The sequence below is a fragment of the Nomascus leucogenys genome, chromosome 13, assembly GCF_006542625.1.
Source record: "Nomascus leucogenys isolate Asia chromosome 13, Asia_NLE_v1, whole genome shotgun sequence".
In the NCBI taxonomy this organism is placed as follows: Eukaryota; Metazoa; Chordata; class Mammalia; order Primates; family Hylobatidae; genus Nomascus; species Nomascus leucogenys.
Genome location: NC_044393.1, coordinates 27,486,979 through 27,500,794, shown reverse-complemented (window position 1 = coordinate 27,500,794; position 13,816 = coordinate 27,486,979). Strand labels below are relative to the sequence as shown.

The 13,816-nt window shown below is 55.9% G+C and overlaps 1 protein-coding gene and 1 long non-coding RNA gene across 2 annotated transcripts in view; one reads left to right on the top strand and one right to left on the bottom strand.

Annotated features, from left to right (window-relative positions):
* The window catches only part of LOC115837960, a 71,706-nt gene that overhangs the window by 31,429 nt on the left and 26,461 nt on the right, over positions 1–13,816 (bottom strand). The gene's annotated exons all lie outside the window — the stretch shown is intronic.
* MYL9 (myosin light chain 9) lies at positions 2,894–10,925 on the top strand. Its single transcript, XM_003253522.3, has 4 exons — positions 2,894–2,986; positions 6,273–6,482; positions 9,136–9,297; positions 10,182–10,925. Exons 2-4 carry the CDS (start codon positions 6,299–6,301, stop codon positions 10,352–10,354), a joined length of 519 nt encoding a protein of 172 aa, XP_003253570.1. The 5' UTR covers positions 2,894–2,986; positions 6,273–6,298; the 3' UTR covers positions 10,355–10,925.

The following is a 13,816-nucleotide window of genomic DNA, read 5'->3' as shown; positions in this document are numbered from 1 at the left end:
TATATGTTCACAATGTCAGGTTAAAAAAACAATAGCAGGAATTTGAAGAGACCCATGTACACAGAAGCATTATTCAGAATAGCCAAAAAGTGGAAGCAACCCAAGTGTCCATCCATGTTGAGTGGATGAACAAACTATGCATACAAGGGAATATTATTCAGCCTTAAAAAGGACGAGAGCCTGGGCAACATGGCGAGACCCCACTTCTACAAAAAGATTTTTTTAAAAAAATTAGCCAGGGCCAAGCACAGTGGCTCAGGCCTATAATCCCAGCACCTCGGAGGTCCTGGACAACTGCTTGAGGCTAGAAGTTTGAGACCAGGCTGGGCAACACAGGGAGACCCTGTTTCTACAAAAGTAGAAAACTTAGCCAGGTGTGGGCCGGGCGCAATGGTTCACACCTGTAATCCCAGCACTTTGGGAGGCTGAGGTAGGCAGATCACGAGGTCAGGAGATCGAGACCATCCTAAGACGGTGAAACCCCGTCTCTACTAAAAATACAAAAAAAAAATTAGCCGGGCGTGGTGGCGGGCGCCTGTAGTCCCAGCTACTCAGAAGGCTGAGGCAGGAGAATGGCGTGAACCCGGGAGGCGGAGCTTGCAGTGAGCCGAGATGCGCCACTGCACTCCAGCCTGGGCGACAGAGCGAGACTCCGTCTCAAAAAAAAAAAAAAAAAAAAAAAAGAAAACTTAGCCAGGTGTGCTGGTGCATGCTTGCAGCCCTAGCTACTTGAGAGGGTCAAAGCATGGGGATTGCTTGAGCCCAGGAGGTCAAGGCTGCAGTGAGCTATAATTATGCCACTGCATGCCACCCACGGCAACCTATCTCAACCCCCCACCCCCAAAAAGAAATTCTGATATACACTAAACATGGATGAACCTGGGGCTTGAGGACATTATGCTGGGTGAAATAAGCCAGTGACAAAAGGTCAAATGCAATATGATTCCATTTATATGAGGCTCCAGTGAGTAGATAAACTTACAGGAAACAGAAAGATGAATGATGACTGCTGGGGTGGGAAGAAGGGGGCAAGGTGGAGTTAGTGTTTAACTGTCAGGGAGTTTTGGCTGGGGAAGATGAAAGCACTCTGGAGATGGATGGTGGTGATGGTTGCACAACAAAGTGAATGTATTTAATGCCACCAAACTATACACTTAAAAATGCTGAAAATGGCATGAACCCAGGAGGCGGAGCTTGCAGTGAGCTGAGATGGCGCCACTGCACTCCAGCCTGGGCAACAGAGGAAGGCTCCATCTCAAAAAAAAACAAAACAAACAAAAAAAACCATGCTGAAAATGGTAATTTTATGTTATGTATATTTTACCACAATCAAAAAATAAAATGTGAAACTGGGACATTGAAGAAATGTGATGACAAATGATCTTACTTTGGCTCCTGGACCAGAAAAAATTCCTCTAAAGGACATTATTGGGATAACTGGCACAACCTGAATATGGACTGTAAATTAGGTAATTAAATCAATGTGAAAATTGTCCTGACTTTTATCATTGTACTATGCATATTGAAGAGAATCTCCTTTTTAGGAGGTACTCACTGAAATATGTAGAGATAACAGGACATATGTATGCAAGAAACTCTCAAATGGTTGGGGGTAGGAATAAATATAAATGTATGTACATGTATTATATATATGTATATGTATATGGAAAGCAAGAAGAAAATATAATAAAACCCAATGGTAACAAATGGAGAATCTAGATGAAGGTATACAGGGTTCTTCGCACAGTTCTTCTAACTTTATCCTAAGTCTGAAATCATTTCAAAATAAAGTTTTTAAAATTAATCTGTCCAAAATAGAGTTTCTTATCCCCAAACTGCTCCACAGAGCAAACCCATCATAGAAAATGGCAGCTCTATCTTTCTGGTTGCTCAGATCAAAACTCTCAGAGTCCACCCTGACTCTTTTCTTTCACACCCATTCCGATGCCCCCGCAGATCCTACCGGCTGCACCTCGGAAATAGTTTTAGCACTTGTCCCTCGGCCTCCCCGCTAGTCCGGATCAGCCTGATCCTTGCTGGGTGGCTCCTCACAGGTCCCCTGCTCACGGACTCGGCCCCCTCTGCGCTATTTTCAACACATCACCCAGAAGGATTCCGTCAAAACCCAAGCCAGATCGTCACCCCCTGCTCAGAACCCTCCGACACCCCACATGGTCTACAGGGAGCCACAGAGGGGTCCCTGCTGTTTCTCAGCCCCTCTGGCTCCCACCCCCATCCTCCTGGCCTCCTGCTGCTGGCGACCCCGAGCCCGGGAGCCCTCATGGCGGGGCGCACCCCTGCACCTCCTGTCTGCCCAGTGTCACTGCCCAGAGCACCCTGTGGAACAGCCCATGCTCCCCCAGGTCCCCTCTCCTTTGAGGCCCCAAGCCGCGGAGCTACTTGTTCATCGTGTTTCCCTCCACGAAACCAGTGCTTCCCGAGTGGTTCCTTCAGCCCCGCTCTGGGGGGCGACCGCTGATGTGGACAGAGCGAGTCACCGGGCGTAGGGGTCCCTGGGAGCCCCCCCACCCACCGCCTCTGCCCTCCCCGCGTCGAGAGCCAATGCCCGTCAGGGGAAGCTGCGCTCCCACGGCCCACACGAGTGGGAGGCCTCTGGGCCCTGGACGTTCCGCTTGCCTCTCTGGAGGGGAAGGGGTGGCCCAGAGCGAACCCCCACACTCCCTCTCCCATTGCCTGCTCACCCCATCACCTCCCCTCCCTACAAGGCCCTCTGTGCAGCCCGGGCTGGCACAGCAAGGAAGGGGGGTTCACCCCAGAGCGCCCCCGCCTGCCAGCCCGTGGGCCGAGGCCAAATAAGGCCGGACGGCAGCCGAGGGCCCCCGGACCCCGCCCGCGGCCCCGCCCCGCGCACATTCTTCTGCCTTGTAAGGCCCGGCCGCCACGCCCCGCCCCCGCCTGAAGTCCGGACCCGACGGCCGGCCCAGTTCCACGCACCCAGCGAGCCCAAGCGCCTTCTCCGCACGAGGTGGGATCCAGGGCCCCAGGGTCTTGAGAACGGGCCTAATGGCCCAGGGCTGGAGATGAGGGGTGGCCCGGGCCCGACCCGGCTGTCACGGGGGGCAGAGGCGGGCCCCACAGACTGGGACGTGGTAGGGTCTGTTGGGCACGGACCGCGGGGTGAGCTGGGGCAGCGAGTTTGCTGGGGGCCGACAGGGACTCTGGCCAGGGGCCGGGTAGCAGGAAGGCTGTTCTGGCCTCTGAGAAGCAGTGGTCCTGCGGCAAGGGAAGGCCATCGTCCAGGCCCTGCCCCTTTGCTGAGGAGCTGGAGACACTAAGCCCAGAGCTCCGGGGGGGCTGGGGAGCCCGGGTACAAGGGTGCTGGGGAGGGGGTTGCGGTCGCCAATTCCCCCTGGCCCAGTAAAGGCATGTGTGTCACAGATGGAGGAACAGCCCTGTGGGACTCCATGCCCCCACAGCATCCGTGTCCCCTCCCCATCTCCCATCCCCACACCCTGGGCCAGGGGAAAGGGACGGAGACCAGGGGGCCCTTCCAACACAGCCAGTGCTGTATGCTGGGACCCGGGCTTCCCCTCTCTGGGTCATCTCGCCTGTGGGTGGGGAAGGTCTGCGGAGGGCCCTGATGGACTCACCCCTAGGGGGCAGGACGAGGACTCTGATCCCTGCTCTTCTCAGCCCTCCAGCTGCTCTAAGGAGGAGCCTCAGATGAGGTGCACTGAGAAGGAGGCATCTGCCCTGCCTAGCTCCAGGGGCTGGAGGTCATGGGGGCACTGCCCTGTGCTGGCCTCAGCCCAGCCTTTTCTGTTAATGGTGGGAATCTGGACACCAGGATGGGGGGCATGGCATCTAGTCACATCCAGGCCAAGTATCAGTGCTGACCCCTGGTGTCTACGACACCTGAAGAGGGAGGCGATGGCCCCAGAACTAAAGGCCCCACCCATGCCTGCCCCTCGCCCCTCCACCAGTTCTAGAAGGCACCTCTGGACACACAGAGCCCTTTCCCACTCCGCTGCCACAGGCCCGCCTGAGGACCGGGGCTCCCTGTTTTGTTCAAGCCTCGAGGGCACCAGGAGCCAAGTTTGCTCTCCACTGACCCAAACCTAGCCCAGGAATCCTGGCTTTCAGGTGGCCCCTCCCCCTCTCATGGGCACTCCACTCCCCTTCTGGGGCCTGTTTTCCTAGCTGCACCATGGGGGGCACCCCTGCCTCCACCCACCACTTCCCACAATTGCTGGTGTGGACATGGCGGCCTTGTGCAAGCCCTTAAGTACAGTGCTCCCAGCCACGCCATGGCAGAGAGTGCAGACTGGGTGGCCATGAAGGCAGAGGGGCCCAGCTGGGCTCAGACCCAGCTGTGGGTGGCCTGGCCATGCCTGCCCTAGAGCTTCGCGGAGTGTGGTGGGGACAGTGATGGCCATCACAGCCTCTGTTGGGCGCAGTGCACTGCCCCTCTGCATGCAGCCTTCTGTGGGCGCCAGGAGTCAAAGTTCCCGAGAACACTGGACTCAGGGAAGGACTAGGCCCCTCTAAAGCACGGGAGAGGAGGGGGCTGGCATGTGGGGACAATGGCACTCCCAACTAGATCATGGGTGAGAAGGACTTCTGTCTACCTTTCTGAACCATGCAAGAAACACTGAGGGCTGGGTGTGTTGGTCCGTGGGACACGGGCAGCCACTGTCTCATGACTACAGGCAGTGATGGCCCTGGGGACCAGCTGGGGGGGCTGGCCAGGATCCCAGTCCAGGGTTGACGATCTCAAAGGCCAAGGACAGAGAATGACTTCAACAGAGTCATGGGAGGAAGGCCTGGAAACAGCTCGAGTTGCAACCACGCAGCTTGGGGTGAACAACAGGCACAGCAGGCTTCCTGGAGGCCCTGGGCCCAGGGGGTTCGGGCAGAGGGAAGAGGGGCCGCAGTCCTGGAACCTCGGCCAGGCCCACTGCCCCAGCCGAGGGAAGGAGGCACTGGGTCTTCAGGCGCATATCCCCACAAGCCATGGCAAGCGTTCAGGGAAAGAGTCCCAGGCCTGGTCTCAGTTTCCCCATCTGTACAGTGGAAGCAGCAGACTGGCCGTAGTTGCCTTCATACAGTCATTCATCAAACAAGCATCTGTTAGCCCAACTGTGGCCTGGGATTGGTGTAAACTGGGGGATCTATGCTGGCCCACAAGGGAGAGAGATCTTTAAATGTTTACTGTGGAAGCAAGGGCACAGGGAACAGCTCCCCAGGAGAGGGGGCGGTCTCAAGAACTGGGCTGGAGAAGAAAGAGCACAGGGGAGGAGGGGACCACAGAGGAAAGCCTGGGAGTGTCCAGGGAACTGCAGAGGTCAGAACGGCAGGATTGTGGGTCACAAGAGGGACACCACGAGGACTGTCAGAGAGGCCAGGAGGGACTCACACAGGGCCTCGAATGCCAGGATGAGGGAACCAGACTTGCTCTGAGGGGCGGCAGGAACCTTTAAGGGCTTCAAAATGACAGGTGTAGGTCAGGGTCTGTATGGGACAGAAGAGGCCGGCTGGAGACTAAGAAGCCAGGTCTAAGCAAGGGTGAAGAAGCTGGGGTTCTCAGCCCAAGCAAGCCTCATACCCCGATAAGTACTGGGGAGTGAGAACAAGGAGTGGGACCCAGGATCAGTCTGTGACCACTCACCACTAGGGGGCTAGTCAAGCTCCCTGAGGTGGACAGGCGGGGGTTTGACTGCCCAGAGCCTCCTAGAACCTCAGGCGGGCAGCAGAGGGATGGAGTGGGAGAGTGAGGAACGGCAGGAATGCAGGACTGCTGATCCAGCTCCTTCCTGCGGGGCCAGGGAGCCTGGATGGCAGCCCAGGAGAGCCCTCACTGACTCCCACGAGTGTGGACCCACCTTGTCACTTGGAAAGAGAGAGGGACAGTGTAAATGCTATTAAGGATTAAAGGAGATAAAGCATGGTAATTGCTGGCACCAAGCCCAATCCTAAGTGTTTTACCCAAACAGTCACAGCCAAAATAGCTGACTCCATGCCCGGCGCTGTTCCACGAGCTCTCGGGCACTGAGTCAGTTAATCCCTACTGCTGGGCACTCCTCATGTCTCCAGTCCCAGATGAAGACTTTCGGGCTCAGAGAGGTAGAGGAAGTTGTTCAGAATCACACAGCCACACTTGTCTGCTTTTGTGAAGAACTGGGTGGTGGGAGCCCCAAATCCGTGGGCAGCCTTGAATGCCAGGCCCAAGTGCTAAAAGCCAGTCTGGGGGAGGCAGGAAGATTCCCTGGCCCAGAGTCATAGGGCCACCCGACCCCCACCCCTTCCTGCAGGAAAGCCCCACCCACCAGAAGCCAAGATGTCCAGCAAGCGGGCCAAAGCCAAGACCACCAAGAAGCGGCCACAGCGGGCCACATCCAATGTCTTCGCAATGTTTGACCAGTCCCAGATCCAGGAGTTTAAGGAGGCTTTCAACATGATTGACCAGAACCGTGATGGCTTCATTGACAAGGAGGACCTGCACGACATGCTGGCCTCGCTGGGTGAGCTGGGACAGGGACAGGGGTGAGATGGATGAGGCCAGGCAGGCTCTGCCAATCATTTACAGGGCACCTCCTGTGTAGTGAGACATGTGGTGTCCACCTTAGAGAACAGTTGCCATTACTTAGTCGTTCAACAGGGAAACTAAAGCACAAAGCAGGTCCGCCACAGGGTCTGAACGTAGACAGGCTGACTCCACAGTGGGCCTGTCTTGGGCAGATTTGTGCACTGGGCTGCCAGGTATCATTTCATTTAAAGAAAGGGGTCAGCTGGCCAGGCACTGTGGCTCACGCTTGTAATCCCAGCATTTTGGGAGGCCAAGGCAGGTGGATCACGAGGTCAGAAGATCGAGATCATCCTGGCTAACATGGTGAAACCCCGTCTCTATTAAAAATACAAAAATTAGCCGGGCGTGGTGGCGGGCGCCAGCTACTTGGGAGGCTGAGGCAGGAGAATGGTGTGAACCTGGGAGGCGGAGCTTGCAGTGAGCCAAGATTGCACCACTGCACTCCAGCTTGGGTGACAGAGCAAGACTCCGTCTCAAAAAAAAAAAGAAAGGGGTCAGCAACTAAATGAATGTGTGAACTGAAGGCTGCTCACTGCACAGATGGGGAAACTGAGGCCTAGAGGGGAGGCCAGACCAGCTCCCCTCCTTCAGAGGTCACCCATCCCAGGCTCTCATAGCCTCTCTGGTCCCAGTGACTTCCTCAGGATCAGGACCTTAGAACTAACAGGGTACAAAAATCAAGTCCAATTCTCTGCTGCAGATGGGGAGACACAGGCCCAGAGGCAAGGTCTCCAGAGACCATGCCCAGGCCACGGGCCTGCCCCAACATCCCTCCCAAAGTACTGGCCACAGCCAGCCACTCTCAGCCCAGTTCCCACGTACCCCTCATGCCGAGTGACAGCATCCAGACCAGACACTGCCTGGGGGAGGGAGAGTCCAGGACCAGAGGACACAGCCCCGTGACAGTCAAGCCTCGAGATTTGAGGCCAGAGAGTCAGTCCCTGGTACGGGCCTGTGCACTTTCCTCTTCCTGTGAAATGGGGCCATGGCCCTGACGTTTACCCATGAGGCATTGGGCGGGAGAACCAGGCAACCCTGAGTGGGAGAACTGACAGCACGCTGCCCCCGGCCCTGAGCACCAAACCTCTCCCAGCTTCCGGCCAGGCTCGCTTGAAGGCTTCCTCCCTGAGGAGGTCACCTGGCAGGAAGTAAGCCCCAGGGTTCTTTTTTTTTTCCCCCCCAGACAAAGTCTCACTCTGTTGCCCAGGCTGGAGTGGCACCATCTCGGCTCACTGCAACCTCCGTCTCCCGGGTTCAAGAGATTCTCCTGCCTCAGCCTCCCCAGTAGCTGGGATTACAGACATGTGCCATGATGCCTGGCTAATTTTTGTATTTTTAGTACAGACAGGGTTTTGCCATGTTGGCCAGGCTGGTCTCAAACTCCGGAGCCCGCCTTGGCCTCCCAAGTACTGGGATTATAGGCGTGAGCCACCACGCCTGGCCAACTCCAGGGTTCTTATCTGGGGCCTTCCCAGCTTCGTGGAAGGGACTGAGGCCTGGTGAGAGAAGAGGCTGGCCTTAAGTACCCCAGTGTCCTGGCGTCACAGCTCCTCTTGGGCCTCAGCTTCCCTGGCCATCCCAGGGGGACACAGTGGGGTGTGTGAGGCTCAGGGACATGAAAACTTCCTATTTCCAAGGCCACATCCTGCACCCAGGCCCCTGAACCCCTGAGACTTCATGACAGCCCTGGGTGTCCACCCAGAAAAACATGCACTGTGTTTGCAGCTCGCATCCGTGGGTCTGCAGATGAGTCACACCCTCATCTTCAAATTAAAAACAAGAGCAGCAAATAATAATAATAATAATAAGCCCTGCAGGTATTATCTTAAATCTCAAAGCAATCCTATTGAACAGATGCAATTATTCCCACTTTACAAACAAGGAAACTGAGGCTCAGAGGGGTTAAGTAATTTTCCCAAGGTCACACAGCTACCAAGTAGTTAGTGGGACTGCAGTAGAAACCCAGCAGTTGATTCCAGTCCATAGGCCTGTGCCAGTCATTGTTATGAGCCTTTTGCAACTACTTATTGTCTTCAAAATTCCCCTAAGAGATGGGGAAAACCAAGGTGCACAACTAGGATCCAAACCCAGGCCTGTCTGACAGCAAAGCACTGTGTCTGGACTTTGGAGTTAGGCTGCCTGGGTTCAAATGCCAGGTCTACTCAAGTCTCCTCCTTACTTGCTGTCTGACCCTGGACAAGTCACCTGGCCTCTCTGTGCCTCAGCTTCCATACCTGTGAAGTGGGTAAGAATGCTGACTTCACAGGGTGCTGAAAGTTAAATGCAATAAGGCACATGGTCGACCAGCCACAGTGAGCAGTCTGCAGAGGGTTATTTTTATTACACTTTAGTGAGCACTGCCGGCTGCTGACATCCAGGCCACAGGAGGAAACTGGTGGAAGCAGCCAGGGACTCCCAGCGCCCACTGCTATGGCTGCCCTAGAGCCGTGCTTTCCAGTTCACAAAACCCACTACCTCCCGTCTCACACAGAGCTGTGAAGGGCAGGGGTGGGGGACGGGGGTGCAAGTTGTCCCAGCTGGGGACAGAGGGCCCAGGACCACAGGCTGAAACACCCCACCTGCCACAGGGAAGAACCCCACAGACGAATACCTGGAGGGCATGATGAGCGAGGCCCCGGGGCCCATCAACTTCACCATGTTCCTCACCATGTTTGGGGAGAAGCTGAACGGCACGGACCCCGAGGATGTGATTCGCAACGCCTTTGCCTGCTTCGACGAGGAAGCCTCAGGTCCGTGGCGCCCCCTACCACCACCCTGCATGCAAGTGGACCAGGGCCACCCCAGGCATTCAGTGCCTCTGCCCCTAAGGGCCAGAATAGACATCACCCATCTCCCACGTTCTGTCACCAGAACTATAAAAGCCAGGCCACCTCATTGTCACCGCAAAGGCTAGGCCAGAACAGCCCATGCCCCAAGACTCCTGCCTTCATGATCTCCCCCGCTGGCCCAATGCACATTCTCCATCTGTTTTAGACCTTTCCAGAAATCAAACCATTTCATGCCTTTCTTGCCAAGAAGGTATAGAAACTGGCCCCCCTCCTCAGATCTCCTGACGGATATTCCATCCCTCAGCTCATTTTTCCCAGGGACACGTCAGGCTGATGATGGCCATGGTAACATGGCTATGGGCCCGCACGGGCCTGACTACCTTCACAGTCCCTCACCAGAATGGCATATGTTCATCCCTGTTTTCTAGATTAAACAGGCACATGGAGGTTAAGGACCTTGCCCAAAGTCACACAGCTAGGGAGAATGGGAATCAGCAATGCAACTCAGGCAGTGCAACTCCAGAGCTCACGCTTAAAACAGGGCACACCCAACACCCTCTGTGTTCACAGCCTCAAGTTCCCCAAGTGACACCTCAGAGACAGTCCCACTGCACAACTCCTCCCCTCGGGACCCTGGCACCCCTTCATGTGGGATCCGACACCCCTTCACGTGCACCCCCACACCCCTCTTGCCACGTCCTCATTCCTCAGACTGACCAGAGACTAAGATTGTATCTTCCCAGCCCCTCTAGGTCTGCAAGAGCTGCCAGGGGGCTGAGGGATGGGGCTGCTGTGTGTGTCTCAGCCCAAGTTCCTGCTGTCACTCATGCTGCCCCTGCCCGCAGGTTTCATCCATGAGGACCACCTCCGGGAGCTGCTCACCACCATGGGTGACCGCTTCACAGATGAGGAAGTGGATGAGATGTACCGGGAGGCGCCCATTGATAAGAAAGGCAACTTCAACTACGTGGAGTTCACCCGCATCCTCAAACATGGCGCCAAGGATAAAGACGACTAGGCCTCCCCAGCCCCCCGACACCCCAGCCCCCGCCAGTCACCCCTCCCCACACACACTCGTCCATACCAGCTCCCTGCCCATGACCCTCGCTAAGGGATCCCTCTTTGAGGGGTTAGGGTCCCAGCTCCCAGTGGAAGAAACGGGCCAGGAGAAGCGCGTGCCGAGCTGAGGCAGGTGTTCCCACAGTGACTCCAGAGCCCTGGGCTGGAGTTTCTGACCCCTCCAAGGAAAGACCACCTTCTGGGGACATGGGCTGGAGGGCAGGACCTAGAGGCACCAAGGGAAGGCCCCATTCCGGGGCTGTTCCCCGAGGAGGAAGGGAAGGGGCTCTGTGTGCCCCCCAGGAGGAAGAGGCCCTGAGTCCTGGGATCCAACACCCCTTCACGTGTATCCCCACACAAATGCAAGCTCACCAAGGTCCCCTCAGTCCCCTCCCCTACACCCTGACCGGCCACTGCCGCACACCCACCCAGAGCACAGCACCCGCCATGGGAGTGTGCTCAGGAGTCGCGGGCAGCATGGACATCTGTCCCAGAGGAGGCAGAATCTCCAATAGAGGGCTGAGCACTGCTTCTGGTCTGTGTGTCTGTGGCTGGGGTGAAATAAGGGGACCCTGGGCCTGAAACCCTCTCCCACCTTCTCCTGCCATCCCCAGTTACTGCCCTGCTCCTCCCACCCTGGCCCAGGGAAGGACTGGGCGTTCTCCAGCCATATGGTCCCTGAAGCCTCTAGGGACCAGAGTCCCTAGTAAGTGGGCTGTGTGCTCAGCTGAGACCAGCAGGGGGCAGGGGACGGAGGGAATGGGCCTGGTGGCCTTCTCAGGGCTTGTGGGAAAGGGAGGACCGTGGGAATCACCACAGCCAATCCCGTGGAGGGTTCCAGGCCTCTTGGGGGGCAGAGGTCGGGCCACACAGCCCTCAGGACTAGAGTTCTGGGTTCCAGAAGAACAGGGAGGCTCCAGGAACAGTGATGAGGCAGGCATCCCAGCAGCTCAGGGTTGGAGGTGGGAACGAGGGGTTTCCCAGCCCCAGGCAGATGGAGGGTGAGTTCAGCCCCAGGACCAACAGCACGGGGGCTACAGCTTTCCAAGTCCCTGTGTACGCAGGGCAGGCAGGGCCGGGACCCCTGCTACTAGTGGATGATGGGGACACTGATGGCAGTGCCTGGGGCCTAAGAGGGGCAGAAAGAGTGCTGAATGACTGAGCAGAGAGTCCAGAGGGGGAGGGACTGCCTGGGTCACCCAACAGGCCTGGGGCAGAGTGAGGGCCGGACCCACCACACCTGACCCGAGCGAGTGGACCCAGCTTGGTCCTGAGGCCTTCTCCAGAGGTCACCCAGCGCAGGCAGCCGCAGACTCAGCAAAGGTCCCAGATCAGGGCCAAGGGGGAGCTGAGCACCAGGGGACCCTGTGCCTGACCAGGAGGCCCTAACCTCCTGCAGGCCTCAACGCCAGACCCTGCTCAGAGCTCGGCTGAAACTCCTCATCCTGGCTCTAAACAGCCCCAAAAGTCCCTGGTATCAACTCCAGAAGGGGCGAGACCTGAACAAGTTCCAAACCAGGCCCAAATAGTATCCCAAACTCAGTCCCAACCACATTCTCACCCCCGGCCGCAGGCTGCAGGCCTCCAGCTACACACACGGCCCTGGGCAACCCTCAGCCTGGCCACCCATTCGATGCTGCCAGCCCCAAGGGTGTGGAAGGGGGGTCTCAGGGTGTCCCAGGGTACTGGCCACACATGCCCGACACCCAGGGTCATAAGGTCCTCTCAGCAGAGCCACTGCAGCACCAAAGGCATTTCTGGAAGGAGGTAAGGATGCGTCATCCAGATGTCAAGCCCCAGCGTGCGATTCTGTCACAGCCCACCCCACCTTCACCCCGAGACGGAAGACGGAAGAGCTTTGCACACAGGTGGGAAGAGGTCAGGACCAGTCCAGCCTCAATGGCTTCCGAACTGGCCTGGGCGCTACTGTGACCCACAGGAAGGGAAGAGGAACGTGCGCTGGGCAGGGCAGGGCAGGACCCGCAGCACCTACAGACCAGCAGTAAAGGACCCCCGGAACTTTCCGAGTCTAGCACAAAACCCAGAAGCCCCAAAGGAAAAGACTGGCAGATTTAAATGCATGAAGGCAACATTCTTTTTGTAGAGCTAAAGAAACCATAAGCAAAATTAAAAGCCAAATGCATACTGGGAGGAAATACCTGCAGCATATTTAACAAAACAAGAGTTAACACTAATCTATATAAACTTCAGTAACTGAATCAGAAAAAGACAACGCAATAGGAAAAAAATGTAACATGAAAAGGAATCTCAGAAGAAATGCATATACTTCTTTTTTTTTTTTTTTTGAGACAGAGTCTCGCTCTTTCTCTCAGGCTAGAGTGCAGTGATGTGATCTCAGCTCACTGCAACCTCCGCCTCCTGGGTTCAAGTGATTCTCCTGCCTCAACCTCCCAAGTAGCTGGGACTACAGGCGCGCACCACCACGCCCAGCTAATTTTTGTATACTTAACAGAGACAGGGTTTCACCATGTTCGACAGGATGGTCTCCATCTCTTGACCCTGTGATCCACCCACCTTGGCCTCCCAAAGTGCTGGGATTACAGGGGTGGGCCACCACGCCCGGCCAAAATACATACACTTAATAAGAACATTTTAAATACTCACCAAATACATTTTTAAGTGCTCAACATCATTGTAAAACTGTAAAATTTTCTATTTTTTCCTAGTATTTGTCTAGCTTTTTGAGACTGGGTCTCTCTGTTGCTCAGGCTGGAGTGCAATGGTGTGATCATAGGTCCCTGCAGCCTAGAACTCCTGGGCTCAAGCAATTCTCCCACCTCAGCCTCCTGAGCAGCTGCTACTACAGACATGTGCCACCACGCCTGACTAATTTTTTATTTTTTGTAGAGAGAGGGTCTCGCTATGTTGCCCAGGCTGGTGTCAAACTCCTGGGCTCAAGCAATCCTCCCACCTTGGCCTCCCAAAGCGGTGAGATTACAAGTGTGAGCCACCACACCTGGCCTTGATTTTTTAATTTTTGTGGTTTTTCTTTTTTGAGACAGAGTTTCACTCTTGTGGCCCATGCTGGAGTACAATGGCATGATCTCAGCTCACGGCAACCTCCCAGGTTCAAGGGATTCTCCTGCCTCAGCCTCCCGAGTACCTGGGATCACAGGCACCCGCCACCACGCCTGTATAACTTTTTGTATTTTTAGTAGAGAGGGGGTTTCACTATGTTGGCCAGGCTGATCTCAAACTCCTGACATCAGGTGATCCACCTGCCTTGGCCTCCCAAAGTGCTGCGATTACAGGCATGTGCCACCGCACCTAGCCAATTTTTAAATTTTTGGTAGAGATGGGGTCTCACTTTGTTGCCTGGGCTGGCCTCAAACTCTTGGCCTCAAGTGATCCTCCTGCCTCAGCCTCCCAAGTAGCTAAGACTACAAACGCATACCACCAC

Excerpts from the sequence above, each read along its gene's own strand:
- MYL9 (XM_003253522.3), top strand. The coding sequence starts at position 6,299 with ATGTCCAGCAAGCGGGCCAAAGCCAAGACCACCAAGAAGCGGCCACAG. Across the intron at positions 6,483-9,135 it reads CGACATGCTGGCCTCGCTGG|GGAAGAACCCCACAGACGAA; the intron begins GTGAGCTGGGAC and ends CACCTGCCACAG. Across the intron at positions 9,298-10,181 it reads CTTCGACGAGGAAGCCTCAG|GTTTCATCCATGAGGACCAC; the intron begins GTCCGTGGCGCC and ends CCCTGCCCGCAG.